The 16520-nt window shown below is 46.7% G+C and overlaps 6 protein-coding genes across 6 annotated transcripts, besides 2 other annotated features; 5 read left to right on the top strand and 1 right to left on the bottom strand.

Annotated features, from left to right (window-relative positions):
- Positions 1-143: 143 nt before the first annotated feature.
- On the top strand, positions 144-4806 carry N7487_011879 (TRAPPII-specific subunit TRS120; the record flags this gene model as incomplete). Its single annotated transcript, XM_056879609.1, is given in 4 exon segments — positions 144-420; positions 492-1462; positions 1533-3593; positions 3604-4806. The coding sequence occupies 4 exon segments, from the start codon at positions 255-257 to the stop codon at positions 4804-4806; spliced, it is 4401 nt and encodes a 1466-aa protein (XP_056724928.1). The 5' UTR covers positions 144-254.
- Positions 4807-5534: 728 nt separating this feature from the next.
- Positions 5535-7163, top strand: N7487_011878 (CoA-acylating methylmalonate-semialdehyde dehydrogenase; the record flags this gene model as incomplete). Its single annotated transcript, XM_056879608.1, has 2 exons — positions 5535-6677; positions 6756-7163. The coding sequence occupies 2 exons, from the start codon at positions 5535-5537 to the stop codon at positions 7161-7163; spliced, it is 1551 nt and encodes a 516-aa protein (XP_056724927.1).
- Positions 7164-7671: 508 nt separating this feature from the next.
- On the top strand, positions 7672-8130 carry N7487_011877 (uncharacterized protein; the record flags this gene model as incomplete). The annotated part of the gene is made up of 1 exon (XM_056879607.1): positions 7672-8130. The coding sequence occupies one exon, from the start codon at positions 7672-7674 to the stop codon at positions 8128-8130; it is 459 nt and encodes a 152-aa protein (XP_056724926.1).
- Positions 8131-10414: 2284 nt separating this feature from the next.
- Positions 10415-10501: a sequence feature (Protein overlapping with rRNA (N7487_011876, KAJ5394235.1) was converted to a misc_feature.).
- A 117-nt stretch (positions 10502-10618) lies between these two features.
- Positions 10619-10924: a sequence feature (Protein overlapping with rRNA (N7487_011876, KAJ5394235.1) was converted to a misc_feature.).
- Positions 10925-11029: 105 nt separating this feature from the next.
- Positions 11030-12747, bottom strand: N7487_011875 (uncharacterized protein; the record flags this gene model as incomplete). The annotated part of the gene is made up of 5 exons (XM_056879605.1): positions 11030-11491; positions 11539-11682; positions 11735-12097; positions 12149-12657; positions 12711-12747. 5 exons carry the CDS (start codon positions 12745-12747, stop codon positions 11030-11032), a joined length of 1515 nt encoding a protein of 504 aa, XP_056724924.1.
- Positions 12748-13422: 675 nt separating this feature from the next.
- N7487_011874 (uncharacterized protein) lies at positions 13423-13947 on the top strand (the record flags this gene model as incomplete). The annotated part of the gene is made up of 2 exons (XM_056879604.1): positions 13423-13624; positions 13673-13947. 2 exons carry the CDS (start codon positions 13423-13425, stop codon positions 13945-13947), a joined length of 477 nt encoding a protein of 158 aa, XP_056724923.1.
- A 911-nt stretch (positions 13948-14858) lies between these two features.
- Positions 14859-15231, top strand: N7487_011873 (uncharacterized protein; the record flags this gene model as incomplete). Its single annotated transcript, XM_056879603.1, has 2 exons — positions 14859-14950; positions 15006-15231. The coding sequence occupies 2 exons, from the start codon at positions 14859-14861 to the stop codon at positions 15229-15231; spliced, it is 318 nt and encodes a 105-aa protein (XP_056724922.1).
- Positions 15232-16520: the final 1289 nt, after the last annotated feature.

Genomic DNA, 16520 nt, shown 5'->3' with positions numbered 1-16520 from the left:
TCGATGGGAGGAGGGTAGATAGTTTGGAGACTGCGGAGTTTACGTCGGGCTTATCCTTATCAGTTGTATAATTGCCATCACTCTCCGCCTTCGTCCCGAGCATGATCTCCGTGTGTACACACATTCATAGGGGACCCCGGACCCGCTTCTCGTCCAGTCTCTCGCAATCTCCCCTATCGCATGACGCTCGGAAGCTTGCCTTGATAATAGTGTGGATGTGGGCTTAATATCATCAATCGCTCTCAACTGACAGGATGGGTGTTGACCCTCTGTCCCCAATTGCGCCCGTGCGCCTCAGGGCGCTCCTCCTTCCCATAGGCAAGATCAAGCGCTCGCGCTTTTTGAGCTTCGCCGCCCGACTACAAGCTGAAAATGTAGTCCGACTAGGGGATATTAGTCCGGATGCGCGGCCAAACAGAAGTATGCCCTACTCGTTATCGCAAGAAGCTTGTGGATATTGCTACCATATATACTAACATATTGTTGTCTAGACATGTTCTCACCGCTGGCATTTCCTACCGGCTTGATTCTTTATGACCTTTCCTTCTCGGTCCCCCCGACCTCGCATCTCGAGCTATTTCCTTTTGAACTATATAGAGAGCCATTGGTAATTATTGCGATCGCAGATGGGTCTGAACTCCCCGAAAGCACTGGCGCAGAGCAAAAGCACCCCACTCCTGAGGGGCTATATCAATTATTGGAAGAGCTTGATGGAGTGAAGGAGATAAACCCACGGGCTTTGGTACACCAGCTCTTGGTATTTGATCACCATGGCTTGGACAAGATTACGAATGGACCGGATAATGTCCTTTGGGTTCCTCCGCCCCAGGTCTCGAAGGCCACGACAATGAAGACAGTTCTATGCGATATTACTTCTGTTTTACTCTCCGAATTGGATGGATTTGCAAAGACCATACAAACCATACCGACAATCGAGTCACCTAAAGCATCTTCATGGGGCCCGCACCGGAACCCAGAACTACGGCCACGGCCAGTGGATCGACTTCTGAACCGTATGACTCTGCCCGCACAGTTACCATCGAGTCCCCACGGTACACGAGATGGCACCCCATTGAGCTCCAACGGCAGCTCCCCAGCTCCTAGCGATCATGAGACTCCTACAACCTTTGATGAGATCACTCGGGCAATTCACCTATCCAGTCGTACAAATTCACGGAGCAGAGCACCTTCAACGGCATCCCCGAAGGAGCATAGTCGTGATCGGATGTCTGTTAGTGGCATGAGTGCTACTGACAGAACCAAGAACCGGATCAAGGGTCGAGCCGGGGTGATAATCGGAACTCTTTTCCTGCAGGCGGGAAGGTGGCCCGATGCCCTCAAGGAACTGACCGAAGCCGTGAATAACGCTCGAGCAAGCAGCGACTACATCTGGCATGCTAAGGCTCTCGAAACGATTCTTCTTTGTCTACTGATGTTTGGGTGGGCAGGAATGGACTTCCAGGTATGTAAATGGATAACAGCGCCATCGAATACCCTGGGTACTTGTGCCAGGTTGCTTACTTTCTTACTAGATACCATCAGTCCTGTACCCTGTTGCGGACAAATCCTCCAAACCTTCCCGCGACTCAACGACTCCTAGTGGCGCTGGGAATAGGATAATCTCTTTGCATAACCTAGCCAATCTCCTGCCAGATCTCTCTAACAACATCTTAAACCTTTATACACGCGCTGCAAATATCACAGATGAGCCTCTTCCGCAGTTGGTGTTCTCGGAGACGGTGATTCGATTAGCGCGGCTGATGGTGTCGGCTCGTGTTCGTGATGGGGCTTTGGATGACAATGCTTTGAAGCACATCGTGATGAATGAACAATTGGTTCCATTGCTACAGCTGGAGCTTCCTCGAGGAACTGTTTTGCTCCGCAAGTCCGAGATTGCTAACTTCTTGTACCGGGCTTTGCCGCTTTCCCCTGGTGCGGACCTACCTGCAACTGATGCCGTTCCCATCATTGTTGGCGTTGTTGCTGTTCTTAATATCCTTGACCTGCCTAGAAAGAAAGCCTTCATTTTGCGTGAGCTTCTTTCAGTAATGGTACCAAGTCTAGTGCAAGCACGCAAAATTGGTGCCGCGGAGGTAGGCATTCATCCTGCTGCTGGGTTGGCATCTCTCAGCGACACAGCATTTGATGTGAATGCCCTGGACACAGGGTCTGGGAATATGGAGTCAAGCGTGCGTCTCCTTCTTGCGACTATTGGAGAAATATACGGTGTCCAACCTTCGTCGTTCTACGAATGGGAGAAGAGGCAAAGCAAATCATCTGGTGTCAGCGGGCAGCAGGAAAGCTCTGGATATGATTCAGTTGCTAGTATTGCCGAGCGAGCATTCCGACATGTAGTTCTCGATCGTTATGGTGATCTGAACTTGAAAATTGATGTCTTGAAAGCATGTATAAACTGCTGCGAAGCCCTTCCAGATTTCAATGGAGTTCTTCGTTTCACGGTTGAGCTTCTACAAACTATTCGGGGAGATATGATGCTGGGTGAAGCAATCAGATCCCCGCCGTATCTACCGCAAGACGAACAAGTCCGTCTTTTGAACAACATTAAGCGTACTGTGGGCGCAGGCACCAGACTAGGTGTTTCCGATCTGGTTGCAGAGTACTGGGATGACTTCCTAGTACGTGATGTCCAGTTATTGTCACTTGCGGATCCAAAAAAGCCTGTTCGGCGGTCCAAAACTGAACTGGATGCGGTCACCACAAGTTCGGACAAGGCGAAAAAGGATCCGTTTTTGTACAACCCCTTCGCCAAGCCTACCAGCAAGGCATTGGAAATGCTCACTGTCGCAGATGAACCTGCGCCGTTCCAAGTAACTCTGCAAAACCCTTACGAATTTGAGATCGAGATTGAACATTTACGCTTAGAGAGCACCGGAGTGTCGTTTGATGCTGTGGCAGAGAATTTTGTCATCGCTCCCCTTTCTGTGCAGGATATCACTGTTTTTGGTGTCGCCCATGGGGAAGGTAGCCTTCAGATTACAGGATGTATCGTGAAAGTGCGACACTGTCGTACGCGAAGGTTCCCCATCTTCAAGACATTTTGGAAACCCGAGCCTGAGGTCAAGTTTAAGCGAACGGGTCTGGGGGCAAAGAAGCCTCTTACAGAGCGCCCGGTTTCCTGGAGCTCAACGACATCGAAGGATGGCAAGGTTGATGTCAAGAAAGGTCCTGAAACATCAACATGTGAAGTCAAGGTCATCGCCAAACAGCCGTCACTTGTGATCGAATCTATGTCTCTATCGCAGTCTGCGATGATGGTCCTTGAAGGTGAAGTCAAAAGCTTCACCATTACACTTCAAAATGCCTCTTCGTGCCCCGTGGACTTTGTACTATTCACCTTCCAAGATTCAACCACCAGACAGCTACAGTCTGCATTGAGTAACAGGGATCTATTGCCGGTTGAGATCTACGAGCTGGAGCTCAAATTAGCAACCAAGCCCGCTTTGCGATGGCGCCGGCAGGGCGAGGATCCCAATGATTGTTCGATTGCAGCAGGCCAGAAGGCAACCTTCACCGTTGACGTTCTCGGAAAGCCTGGTTTGCAGGATACGACAGTCCAGATCGATTATTCCTGCGTTGGGGCAGCCCCGGGGTGAATTGCCGGATATATTCTATACCCGACAGCTGTTTGTGCCGTTGACAGTCACGGTCAACGCGAGCGTTGAGGTTGCCCGCTGTGACATTCTTCCGTTTAGTGGTGATTTCGCCTGGAAGAACAATATTGATTCATCTGCCGGCATCGATTCTATACAAAAGCCGGATGCGTTGCTCTCCACCACTGACAACGACCCCTTCTCGCAAGTCCTCGGGCGTCTCGGTAACGGGGCTTATGGGCCTGATCACTGTGTCGTATTGCTTGACCTGCGCAACGCATGGCCGAGTCCTCTATCGGTGTGGTTGCGCGTAAGTGAACAAACGATGGCAATTCTCCCACCGGATGCAACAACCGAGGATGATCCTGAGGGCAAATACTCTGTCGACGGGGAGCTCCAACCCGGGCAAGTTTGTCGGTTTGTTCTGGTTTTGCCTCGCATCTACTTAGATAACCCACATGCCTCTATCCCCGTCGTCAACACCGGCACTCGGAGACAATTCGTCGTCAGTGCCAACAAACTCTCTTTCGAAGCCGAGGCGGCGTCGCGCGAGGCCTTCTGGTTCCGGGAAGAGCTCCTCAAGAGAGTCCTGGGAGGCTGGAAAGAACATGCCACCGGCCGCGAGGGATCCATCGATCTCCGAAACGTCCGATTGAACAACCGTATGGTCGAAGCCATGCGTCTCGAAGACGTCGAAATGCAATTCTCTCTGACCTCGCCATCATCTTCACCCGAGACCTCCGACGCAGTGGAACAAACCGGCCGCTCACGCTTCCGCGTCAAGACAGACGATCTCCTCACCTTAAATGTCACCGTCCACAACCGCTCCTCCCGCCCCATCCACCCTCTCCTCCGTCTCCAACCCAGTCTCCGCCACCAACCAAACAACATCGCCCTAGACTTAACCCGTCGTCTCGTGTGGACCGGAATGCTGCAGCAAGCACTCCCTATCCTGGCCAGCGGCGAGTCCACCAATGCCTCCATTGGTGTTACGGTCCTCTGCCGTGGCGAATACGAGTTTGGTGCAAGCGTTGAGGAAGCCAGACTCTTACGTCCGTCTCTCGACGATGATGGTGATTCCGCTGCTCGCTACAACGACGATGGTATCATGGATACCTTTGGTGCGGATGTTGTGCGACGGCGACGCATTTGGCATGCAAAGGAGCTGTGTATCATCCATGCCAGCGACTCATGATCATGATTTTGATGTATGATTTTGTTTCTGGTCTATTCTCGTGTCATTTGAACGTGACAATAGACATCACATACATTAGATCTTGTCTAGCTTCTTTGTTTTTTTTTTTTCTTTTAGCTTAATTCGATGATGACCATGTAGCATACCCTCAACACCATTCTGTACAAACTTCAGATAGATATTTCAAACGTGATCAGTTTCTCATTGATAAATTGCAAATATTTCAATCTGTGGAAAGATGACATTGATGAAGTCCAATGTTTTAATTGGACCAATGGGTTCGGGTGGACCTCCCAAGGTCGGCATTTCCTCCGCTTTCTATTGGCTGGGAGTTTACCCCACGATCCCACCTGGGCACTCCAAGGTAAATTGCCGTATGATCCATGTCTCGTTGAAAAGGGAAGCATATACGATCTCTAGGGACATGTATATATATCACGGGATATACCTCAATCGGATATGTTCCCATAGAATTGGTATAGATAGCATCTATATGGATACGGAAATCATGTTGCCAAGTTCCTAGATAACCTGTGATTTACTAAACAGATAAGAACTGCAATATAGGTAACTAGGTAAATATATCGAGATATCGGACTTCGCTGCGGGGCTTTATCGTGTGCAGAGGTAACATTACGGCTTTTCCCCGCACTTCCCCCGTTTACATAAATAGCCCCCATATCCCTTGACTTGAACATTCAACTTCAAGACTCTATCTACTTGCAGTCATGGCCCAAACTCACCTCCTTACTTTAAACTATAAAGGCGACCACAACAAGCCTGATACAATCTATGACACTCAAAACTTCATCGACAATGAATTCCTTGCCTCCAGAACAACAACATGGATCGACGTCCACGACCCCGCAACAAACAATGTAGTCTCCCGAGTCCCCGAAACAACCCTCGACGAGCTCAAAGCCGCAGTACTCTCAGCCCAAAATGCCTTCCCCGCCTGGCGAGACACCAGCATCATGAAGCGACAAGAAATGATCTTCAAGCTAACCAACCTGGTCCGCGAGAACATGGATTCCCTAGCAATCTCCATCGTCACAGAACAAGGCAAGACCTTCGCCGACGCAAAGGGTGACGTTCTCCGCGGACTACAAGTCTGCGAAACTGCCTGCGGAATCACCACCCAGCTTCCCGGCGAGGTCCTTGAGGTAGCAAAGGATATGGAAACCCGTTCCTACCGTCTCCCGCTTGGAGTCGTTGCGGCTATCTGTCCATTCAACTTTCCCGCCATGATCCCTCTCTGGAGTCTCCCGATTGCCATCGTGACTGGTAACTGTCTGATTCTCAAGCCGACTGAGCGCGCACCTGGTGCTTCGATGATTATCGCTGAGCTGTGTAAGAAAGCGGGCTTCCCGCCGGGTGTTGTGAATGTCATTCATGGATCCAAACCTTCTGTGGACTTTATCTTGGACGCCCCGGAGATCAAAGCTATTTCGTTCGTTGGGTCCAATAAGGTTGGCGAATATATCTACAACCGTGGCACCGCGAATGGAAAGCGTGTACAGGCGAATCTGGGGGCTAAGAATCACGCGGCCCTTTTGCCGGATAGTAATAAGAAGCATGCTTTGAATGCTATCGCCGGTGCTGCATTTGGAGCAGCTGGTCAGCGTTGCATGGCACTAAGCGTCTTGATTACGGTTGGTAAGGCTCGCGAATGGCTCCCGGAATTGATTGAGAGTGCCAAGGGGTACCAGGCTGGAAGTGGATTCAACGCACGATCTGATCTGGGTCCATTAATTACACCCCAGAGTCGGGATCGCTGTGTAGACCTGATCTCGAGTGCGGAGAAGGAGGGTGCTACTATCGCCTTGGATGGTCGGGACCAGAAACCGGAGGGTTTCCCTAATGGAAACTGGGTATGGAAGTCCCAAGTCCCTGTGTTAATTTCAATTCCTACGAACCAGAACCATATTACTAATACGTCAATTTAATAGGTCGGTCCGACTATTATCACCGGAGTGAAACCTGAAATGAGATGCTACCAAGAGGAGATCTTCGGCCCTGTGTTGCTTTGCATTGATGCGGATACAATCAACGGTGCAATTGATATTATCAACAGCAACGAATGGGGTAACGGCGCAGTCATCTTCACACAGTCTGGATCTAGCGCGACGCACTTCCAGAAGCGTGTCGAATCCGGTCAGGTTGGAATTAACGTTCCTATCCCTGTCCCCCTTCCCATGTTCTCCTTCACTGGTAACAAGCGAAGTGTTGCTGGAACGGGAATGCTTAATTTCTATGGAAAGGATGGCATCCGGTTCTATACACAGTGGAAGACTGTTACGTCGCTTTGGAGAACTGAGGATGCTACTGAGCTTGAGAAGCCAACTTCGATGACTTGATTTGTGGTCAGTAAATTGCATATGGCGGACTTGGGAAGCATATCTTGGGATTGGTTTGGAAGGTCCGTGATGGGCGTAGGCATGTTGGGCATTTTTGGCTCTGGGGATTATTTCATGTGAACAAGATACATAGAGTATGTCGGAGCATCCGTGGAAATCTTTCTAGATGTCTTTTCAACTGTCTTTTTCCTTCCTGGTATCATAGCTAGAGAAGTAATAATCAGGGATGTGGAAAAATACCGGAATAGGAATAACATTACGCATGATAGTGCGGAGCAGAAAGGCGGTATGTACAATATACCAGGCGGTAAAAAGCATAAAAAATCGAGGGGCGTCTCTACATATGTACATATGTGTAACAAGGGAATAATGTGGACAAAGGTTGATGATATGGCTGGCAGTCCGTTGACCGTTGCCATCAGGATGAATCGTTGACTCGAAAAAAAAAAACATTCCAATCTACCTTGTATGTATTAACTCACACCACCGCCTATTAACTAGGCACAAGATGTCTTCATCTGTTTTTGCCAATTTAACCAGACGTTGGTCACCTTATCATCAACCAGGGCCCAAGCCCCAGATCTCAAAAATTCCCATCGATGGCGAGAAAAGTGCGGAGGAAATTGCACTCGAAGAAGCCGGCGATCTAAACGCCCTCCAACGATATCGTCATGAAGTCCACCAAATCACCATGTATGAACATCACCCTCCAATAACCGAGCTTCTCGAGACCGAGGAAGACTTCCCCCGTCACTTTCAACTAGAGCTATCCTTACGCGAAGGAAACGACCAATCAGAAGAGGTGCAAGAGAATCTTAAAGCCCAGCGCAGGCTTCTTTGGATGCTATCGCGCGAATGGTGGATGCTGAAGAATGAATTTGGAGAAGGTATTGTGAAGAGGGCATTCGATCTATGGCGCTCACATCCTAGATGGTACATGGATCAGGTTCTTGTCGAGTACTGTTAGGGACGCAAGGATGTTGTTCTCGTTATTGCGGATGCTGTGTTACGCGTCCAGTTGATCCAACGCGTAGGGTTGGGGCGGGATATTGTACTCTTGCTTGTGAGTGCTGTCGTGAAGGGAGGGGATTCTATCTCTCGAAAGAATATCATGAGCTTATTCAGGGTTATTATGATTATCGGAATACACGGAATGCGTATGATCGGATTGAATTGGCTGCTTTCTGGGGACTACGTGTGGATAGTTGTGAAAGGATAATTGTGAATGTCCGTTTGATATGATCGATGAATCGCCAGTCTTCCGTTTGATAGTAGGAAAGCTGAGATATTAGGCTTGTATGAAAAGGATAATGAGTCCACGTCAATGAAAGACTCAGAATTGACTCTCACTTGAGTCGGATTGTATGTGGATGGTATCTAGTGTCTTTGATTTGCTCAATGACAGTTCATCCTGTTCTGTGTTTAATTGATTGAAGCTCTTTTCTGCAATCAGAGATAGACTTTGTTTTACTATGGGCGAGGTCAAATCCGACCCTTCACGGGAATTTTCAGGAAAATATGTATTGCCTTTACCTATATGTGTGCATCTAGACTGACTTTTTTCCACTCTAGTCAAAGTCGATCAATCAGAGGCCGGCATTGATGGTCGAGTCATCGTACCTTCCAGTTTCTATTTTATTTCATCCCAATAACGTCGTCTCGATGGTACCGGTATCCAGAGGACAATATATATATATTTCCAGACACAAAACTTCTCTGTGCAACCGAGATTGGGAGAGCCTCTATCCAGCAATTAAGAATATAGCCTGTGTCTAGGTTCTTATCGACACCGGGGCTATTATCTTATGTAAAACAAACTTGAATGCCCTCTTGGGTATTTTATTAGCCCGATATCTGACTAAAGGCGTAGAGTAATGGTGGTGAGAACTACGGTAGCTTTGGGGGACCACCATGACAACACAGTTCTCATCTGGTGGCAAAAGAGTTATTGGCATGTGATTACTTCTGTTGCTATTCATGATGCTATGCATTCTGAATTATCAGTGAACATATAAATTGGAGGAGATATACGAAGGTCGCACTATATATATATATATATATATACAAGGTTAAAGAACCATAACATTGTGGGAATAGGCCGGACTTATGTAACTAAAACAAGCAACGCTGGAAGAATATATGATTAAACGACTGCTCTCACAAGTGATACTAACAAACAAGGGAGCGCTATAATTTGTAATGCGAAGGGGTATATAAAAATTTGTCCACAATATGAGTTTGGTAGATACTAGCATTGTGGTTTTTATCGACTGAGCTCATTCAAATATCATTAAAACTCTCCTCTTTCAACAGCCCAGCCGGGCTAGCTCAATCGGTAGAGCGTAAGACTCTTAATCTTAAGGCTGCGGGTTCGACCCCCGCGTTCGGCTATTCCTAAAAACCAAACCTGAGATTTCTTTTTTTGCTCTTTTCAAAATTCTTTCTGCATGAGAATTGGATGAGTTTTCAAAGGTCCACTTAGGGCTGCCGGTTCCGGCAAAACCTTGGTTGGAGTCTTGGCGTCATGTGTTACATAAGCCTAATTAAGCTCCTCCAAAGATTCTGAGCAATATCTATACTTCAAGCATCCCAGTCAATGTCGATCACATCTCTTCCAGTCGAGCTAGTGCATGAAATCTGCAGCTATCTGCAGCTACCACAGTTGCACTCAGATTAACAGACCGTAAATTATACCGACAATCGCTTCATAAATTCGGATCGGTATTTCAAGAGCTTTCGATTTCTTGCGACAAGCGACGGTCTTCGTAACCTAGAAGAGATCGCGAAAATAGGATTTGTCCGCGAACGAGTCTAGGGACTATGGAGGATACCAACCGTCTCCGAGAGTACTAGACGAAATAAAAGAGAATGTGCGATTACGCTGTCTCATCAAAAAGCTGCGAAAGGCTACAGGGTGTTGTTATGTTTAGACTTCGGTATGCCAAATATCAAACTATGATCGAAGACAATCGCAATTTTCTGCTGTCTAGAACATTCAACACTAGACTTCGGAAATGCGTTGCATGCTTCAAGAAGCTTGACATGATTGGACTCGCGCATTATACGACTCCGTTTTTACTTGATCCACGACAGCAGAATGTTCGATTTCTGGGTTGGCGCCGTCTTAGAGACCAAATAGACTTTCGATTCCAGCTCATTGGCACCATTAAGGCCTTTCCAAGCACTTGGGTCTCGGAAAATCAGAAAATTGCATACATGTGGTACTGATAACTATGATGTTCTCTCCGAGATCAATATCCCACAATCGCAATATGATTCTCTTCTTTCTGCTCTGGAGCATCTAGAAGATCCTCGCATATGGACATACTTCGAGAAGCCTATAACTAGCCTCTGATGATTCATTCATAGTATTTATTAATTATAAAAAAATAATAAAACAAAAACATACAACAGTGAGGATTCGCTGGTGGTCACCCACCCAACTACTAACTCACCGGCGTGTGGCTTAAGTACGGCTGAGCGGACGGGAAGCCCTGTTTTCCACACCCTATGGTCGTATGTGCTAGGTTACGTGTGGTCAAGGAATATAAGATGAAGAAATAAAAGTTGCGCTGTTGCAAGGAGAGCGTTCCCCAACTAGAGGTGAGTGCGCTATAGGCAGGGTGAGGTTGATTGGTGACTTCATTAGGTCGCGAGCCCTCACTGGAAACCCGGCCAACGTTGATCGGCCGTATAGTTTCTGGTTTGCAAGCAACATCAAAAGCTACATTCGATAAACAATACCTGGCAATGGTACTCATCGACAGAGATTTCAAAATATTCACAAAAAAAGGGAACCATTCAATTTAAGCCTAGAACCATCGTTGCGATACCCAACTAATCAAAGAACACCGCTATACCAGCTTTCAAGCCATAACGCTTCTTCCACCATCTTCAGTGAGTCTACTTCTGACTCGCACTTCTAGGAATCCAGGTCCCAATTTTTGGACTATTCCATCCATGTCACTTCCTGCAGGGGTTCCGATCACAGCACTTGGGGAGAAAAGCAAAGCCTCACCAACTCGAAGTCGGACTATTCTGTCAAACAGCGATTTCTGGGAAACACTTCTGCATTCTTTGTGCGTACTGGATTCTCTCGAGACGTCTTCGCCTATCGCAACAGCCGCTATATGGTGCTTCAAAACGCGAAGCCACTCCGGTGACGAAAATCGATGAACAACGGTGATAGAGCAGAGGCCAAGAAGAGCGGTCGATATTGTCGGCTCTTGGGTTGAAATCACAATGCGGACTCCAAGGTGGCGCTGGAGTCTCACAGCAGATAGAAGAGATTCGGTGAAAGATCGTGCTTCAACAGAACTGTCCATATACTAGCGTAATAATTAGCGAAATCATTAGTGTGTGGAACGAAACTAACTTTGTGGGCCTCATCCAGCGCCACTATGCGACCGACATCTGTGTTTTGTTCTAAAAATATTCCTAAGCATATGTTGAAAAGGGAACAAGCCGTATCAGAAGAGATGCACGGGCAGGAAAGGTCGACTATGGTCAGTTGACTCGGCTAGTATTCTTAGCCGATATAGCATACAATGCGTAGGATAGGAGTAGCGTACCCGTGGCGTCCAATCAGAGCCCCTTCTTTTTGCTTTGACCTTTGCCCCAATATGTGGAAATGCCTGTTTTGAAGGCATGAAACTCTCCAAAGTATCGAGACGTTGCTTTAATGGCTCGAGTTGGCCTGGAGTAAGTCCAGAAACAAGTATTCTGGTCTTAAACCCAGCATAATCAAAACCAGTCCCACGACTTTGCTGTTCAACTCGCATTTCACGAAGAATTCGCTGAACAGTGTGCATATATAATGGAAGTGGGCCATTATTATGACCAACAGCCATCAGATCTAGCATGCGTTTGGTGTTAAGATCTGCTTGATCAATCTTCAATGCTTCGACTTTGATATTGAATCTTGAGTATGTCCCCTAAACAAATAAGCAAAGCGATCAAAAGCAAGTACGAGGAGAATGCATTACCTTTATAGTTCGGAGGTTTGTGGGAGCACACAGGACCCTGATTTCGATATCCGAATTTGAAGCAAGAAAGGCCGCTTCACAAGGGGATCCTCCGCTGTCGCAGATGAAGGTATCATAATGAAACACAACAGCTGTAAGAGGGCTTGAAAGGTTCCCTGATTTCGAGGGAATCAAGCAGCCTTCCAGAATACATGACAAGGTATGACTTTTCCCTGACCCTTGAGAACCACATATGAAGGTACTAGAAGGGGAGGAAACGTTGAAAAAAAGCCTAGGATCTTTTTCCCAAGTGCTCCGATCATTAAGAACCTCAGAATCCGACACACTTGCCTTCGTGATTCCAGCCAATAATCCATACTGCGAAATTTCTCCAGCGGGCTTCGACGGAGATTGATCGCAGCAACGACTGAGAACGTGGCTCGTGAACACTGGCGCAAGTGAATTTTCTTCAAGTTGCTCTTCTTGACTCTCGAGCTTTAGCAGACTAAGATGGTATTCCAATTGACGATCTTGAACAAGAGGTTAACAATGTCGCTGAAACCGAAGGAAGAAGAATACACACCGTTAGGGCCGGTCTTGCATACAGAGCGTTCAGACATAATTGGAGAAACTTTGAATCTTTGGGAAGATACTTATCTGGGGTTTTTGGCGGGCATTTCGGTGTCTTTTATAAGACTTCCAGGAATCTCGTTGACTTCTTTGACCTACTAATCGAGGGTTTACCACACTATGCTGAACTAAAGATTTGCCTCGATAAAGTCTACTGTTGCACACGTGATTCGCACTGCCTGTCTTTCTAGGCCAAGAAGTCTGGTGTCGATTATACGGTCAAGGTATCAGTCGACAAGAAATCTCCAGGAATAGAAGTTTGAACAACGTACTATCCAAATTTGGATATTACGACGTTAGGTGGTCGATAGTCCCTATTTCGGCGGAATCGAGCGACAACTCAAGCTTGAGGCGCTGCTGCTATACGGCAAGGGACACTAGAGCTACAGAGCTGCCGAGTTCGCATCATGGAATGTTGGCCCTCTGTGACTGATCATATGCGTGTTCTCTTCACCACCCATAACCTATGCAATCAAGACCAACAACGTGTCCGATGCGATGCATACATACAGCCAATCGCAAGCCACTCAACACTTCGCAGTTAAACCCCAATATGTGAGCGTGCTAGATTCGAAGGATTTCAATTATATTTAAACACTTTTAATCCCTCAAACTTCAGCATATGCTCACTCTTAACAATACAATACTTTTTTACTTCATCCAAAATGTCCTTTCAACTCGAGATTCAGAGAATTCGGGATACGATTGGGTATCAACAATTATCGGAATCTGGGACCTTAGAAGCTCTAACAGCTGCTGGTGTTGACAAAAATAACCCCGATGGAAACAAAAGACTTTCTCAAATGGGGGTTTCCCTTATAGAATTTCATATCATCGAGATGGGATACAGAACAAGGTTCAACAGAGGTATTTTTTTATCTCGGAGTTAAAGCATAAGTCATTAACATCGAAAAGGAAAAGTAGATCGCATTCGATCCACCCTGACAACAGCGGATTATCGAGCGCTAGTAGCCAGACATAGTGGCATTGACCAACACATCAAGTACAACCCTGCTTCTGGAAGCCAAGCTGCCGGTGTTCTTGGTCAAGCAGTGAGCGCTCTTATAGCTGTTTTACATCTTGAAGCCAAGGACCCGGACATTTCTCGAGATGGAATGTTGCGCCTGGGGTACTACAAATCACAGTCCACAAAATTGAAAAAGACTATGGCTGACTTCCTAGATTCTTGAGCGTTGGGGAATACAATGCCGACCATAGCGAGTTATTAAACCAACACAGGGCAATGATCCTGCCTCAACAGCCAGCACAAAACCCATCACCTGCAATCCTTGACTTTGAAGATACATTTTTGAACCCAATCAGCCCGTCTGAGCTCCGATTTTTGGCATCCCTTCCAACTTTGAGCAGGGGCCATTCAGTACACACAAGTCAGACGATGATAGATGACGTGTTGAATGGTTCTCTGGAATTCGAAAACTCAAACGCGTCGTCAACTAATGCGAAGAGAACCATTGATATCGTTGAAGCAGTTGAACAGCCAAACAGGAAACGACAAGAGATTGGTGAATATTGTCGGGCGACGATCCTCAGGGACACGGAGAAATGTAAAGCTCAAAATTTGCCCCTTCCAAGAGAAACATTCTTCAACCCGCACATTGAGGCTCGTGTGCTAGAGCTAAACTGCAAGGTTACCGATGCCTCTTACACCATCCTGGCTCAAATTGCCGGCTCTAGCTCTATCGTCGCCTTGAAAGAAGCGTTGGAGTGCTCAAGGTCATGGCCTCAAATTCAGAATTGGAGAGTCTCGGAACATGCCACACGACACGAGAGATTCGCAATCATTGGAGATCTAGAGGTTCGGGAAATGTATTGCGCTCTTCTCAAAAGGTATCATGTAATGGAGCTGTTCAGAAACTGTGGTGGATCTGATAGCCGGATTACAACAAAGGTGGTCATGTGCACAGGAAGAGAGATCTTACACGGTAGTGGCAGGATAGGTAATCCTAGCCATATCGATGAAGCCAATGTGACGGACAGAATGATGAAAGAGGTATTTCCGAGCCTTCAGCCTGGATGCAGAGACTATGAATCTAGAAGAAGATCCATGTCTCGCCTTCGAGTACTCGGAAGACGGCTTCAAATGTTCGCAGACAAGTTCGGCAACAGCAGTCTCGCGTTCATGCAACCGTGCAAAGTTACTGGAGATCCGGAAAAGCCAATATCCGACCACATGTGAGTGAACATAGTAATTTGGGTTCCGCAAAATAGCGTTGCTAATGATAGGCAGGATCCTCGCACCAAGCGATGCCGACTTTAAGCTATTCCTCGACATACTTGAGGAGTCGCAGGGCGGCCTGCTTCGTCGATTTAGCACCGCTGCTGAGAAAATCGTTCGTCATTTAATTTATGAGAACATGGAACATCCTGAAGCTTTTCATTTGGAAACCGTGGATTCTAAAGAAATAATGGAGCATCCCAAGGGCTCGCCGGGCCTTTTGAGGATGCTGGATTAAGAAAAATGTTGTTATTGATTTCAAGTTCTTCGATGGATGGCAGTCGCGCTGTTTTTTGTGTTTGTGAATGTTTAAAAATACAACTTTCTACTTTAGAATAGAGCTGAAACGGACTACACCACCAAGTTCTTTAATATTCGTGTCATTTTATATAGACCCAGTTTAGTATGATGCAGGGGTATGTCATGTAGATGAGTCTAGCAAACAAAGAGAACTGCGAACACGGATGTGAAAGGAAACAGATGTTGACCACGAACGATCGAAGTATTTTGTTTTCCCTAATTCTTGGATGTACACTCAAAATACCAAGGCCCTTCACCATTTTGTAAACCTTTGTAATGTTTTGACCAAGTATATGTGGGTCAGAATCTCAGAGACGTCCGGACCAGTACTATTCTTCCTGTGCAAGCTAGCGTCAAAAATTTTGACGACACGAGCTTAGCTATGGAACAGTTTCTTGTCTTTTGCTTGTTTGGAAGCCTTGTTGGGCTTACTATTTCTTCGGCCACTTTCAACAATGTTTTCTCGGCATCAATTTCCAATACTACCATTCAGCTGACGGGGGCTTCGGTACCTCTGAAAGACGCCTCCAATGCTTTGAACTTCATTGACGAGTTGAGATAACTAGATGTATCTTTTACAATGCTACACCAGGTTTTGCGAGTCTATCTGAAGTGCTTCCGGACGACCTTTTATACGATGACCGGCCTGAGTAGACTGGGATTGCTGACCTCGCTATTTTTCGATGAAATTAATCTCAAGGGGCAGGATCTTGGGAACCAGCGCTTCCAGGAATAGTCAAAGTCAGCGATGGGTCATTCCTTGGTTATTACTTACTTACACATTAATATATTGAGATATTTTGAGAGATATCCTAGAAATAATCGCTGCAATTGCATTCCGGACTTGGTTTACTGCAGCTCTTCCCCTCCCTTTGTTTCAAAGTATCGCCTGAAATATAAATATTACAGACATGCTCACACCTCTAGGGCTTGGTGACCCATGTTATCCCTGACGGCCAGCATTTAGCATCCATCGAGCCAGTCCCCCTCGTCAATGAGGCTCAACCCTTGCTTGCCTCTATCCCGATACTGTTACACTTTTCCTTCAGCACACTACTCAGCATTCTCAATTTAGAGTTGAGGTGGCTACTGCCATAAGTGATCCACTCTCGATCGGAGATGGAACTGCCGAATTCCCCTCACTTAGATTCAATTTATGCAAACCTTTACTTAATCTCTACCTCCTTTAGATATATGTAGGTAGTTAGGATCACTCACATCTCACCC

This window comes from Penicillium crustosum (assembly GCF_028827405.1).
Source record: "Penicillium crustosum strain IBT 35664 chromosome Unknown utg000005l_segment0_segment0, whole genome shotgun sequence".
In the NCBI taxonomy this organism is placed as follows: Eukaryota; Fungi; Ascomycota; class Eurotiomycetes; order Eurotiales; family Aspergillaceae; genus Penicillium; species Penicillium crustosum.
This window is presented reverse-complemented; position numbering and strand designations above follow the sequence as displayed.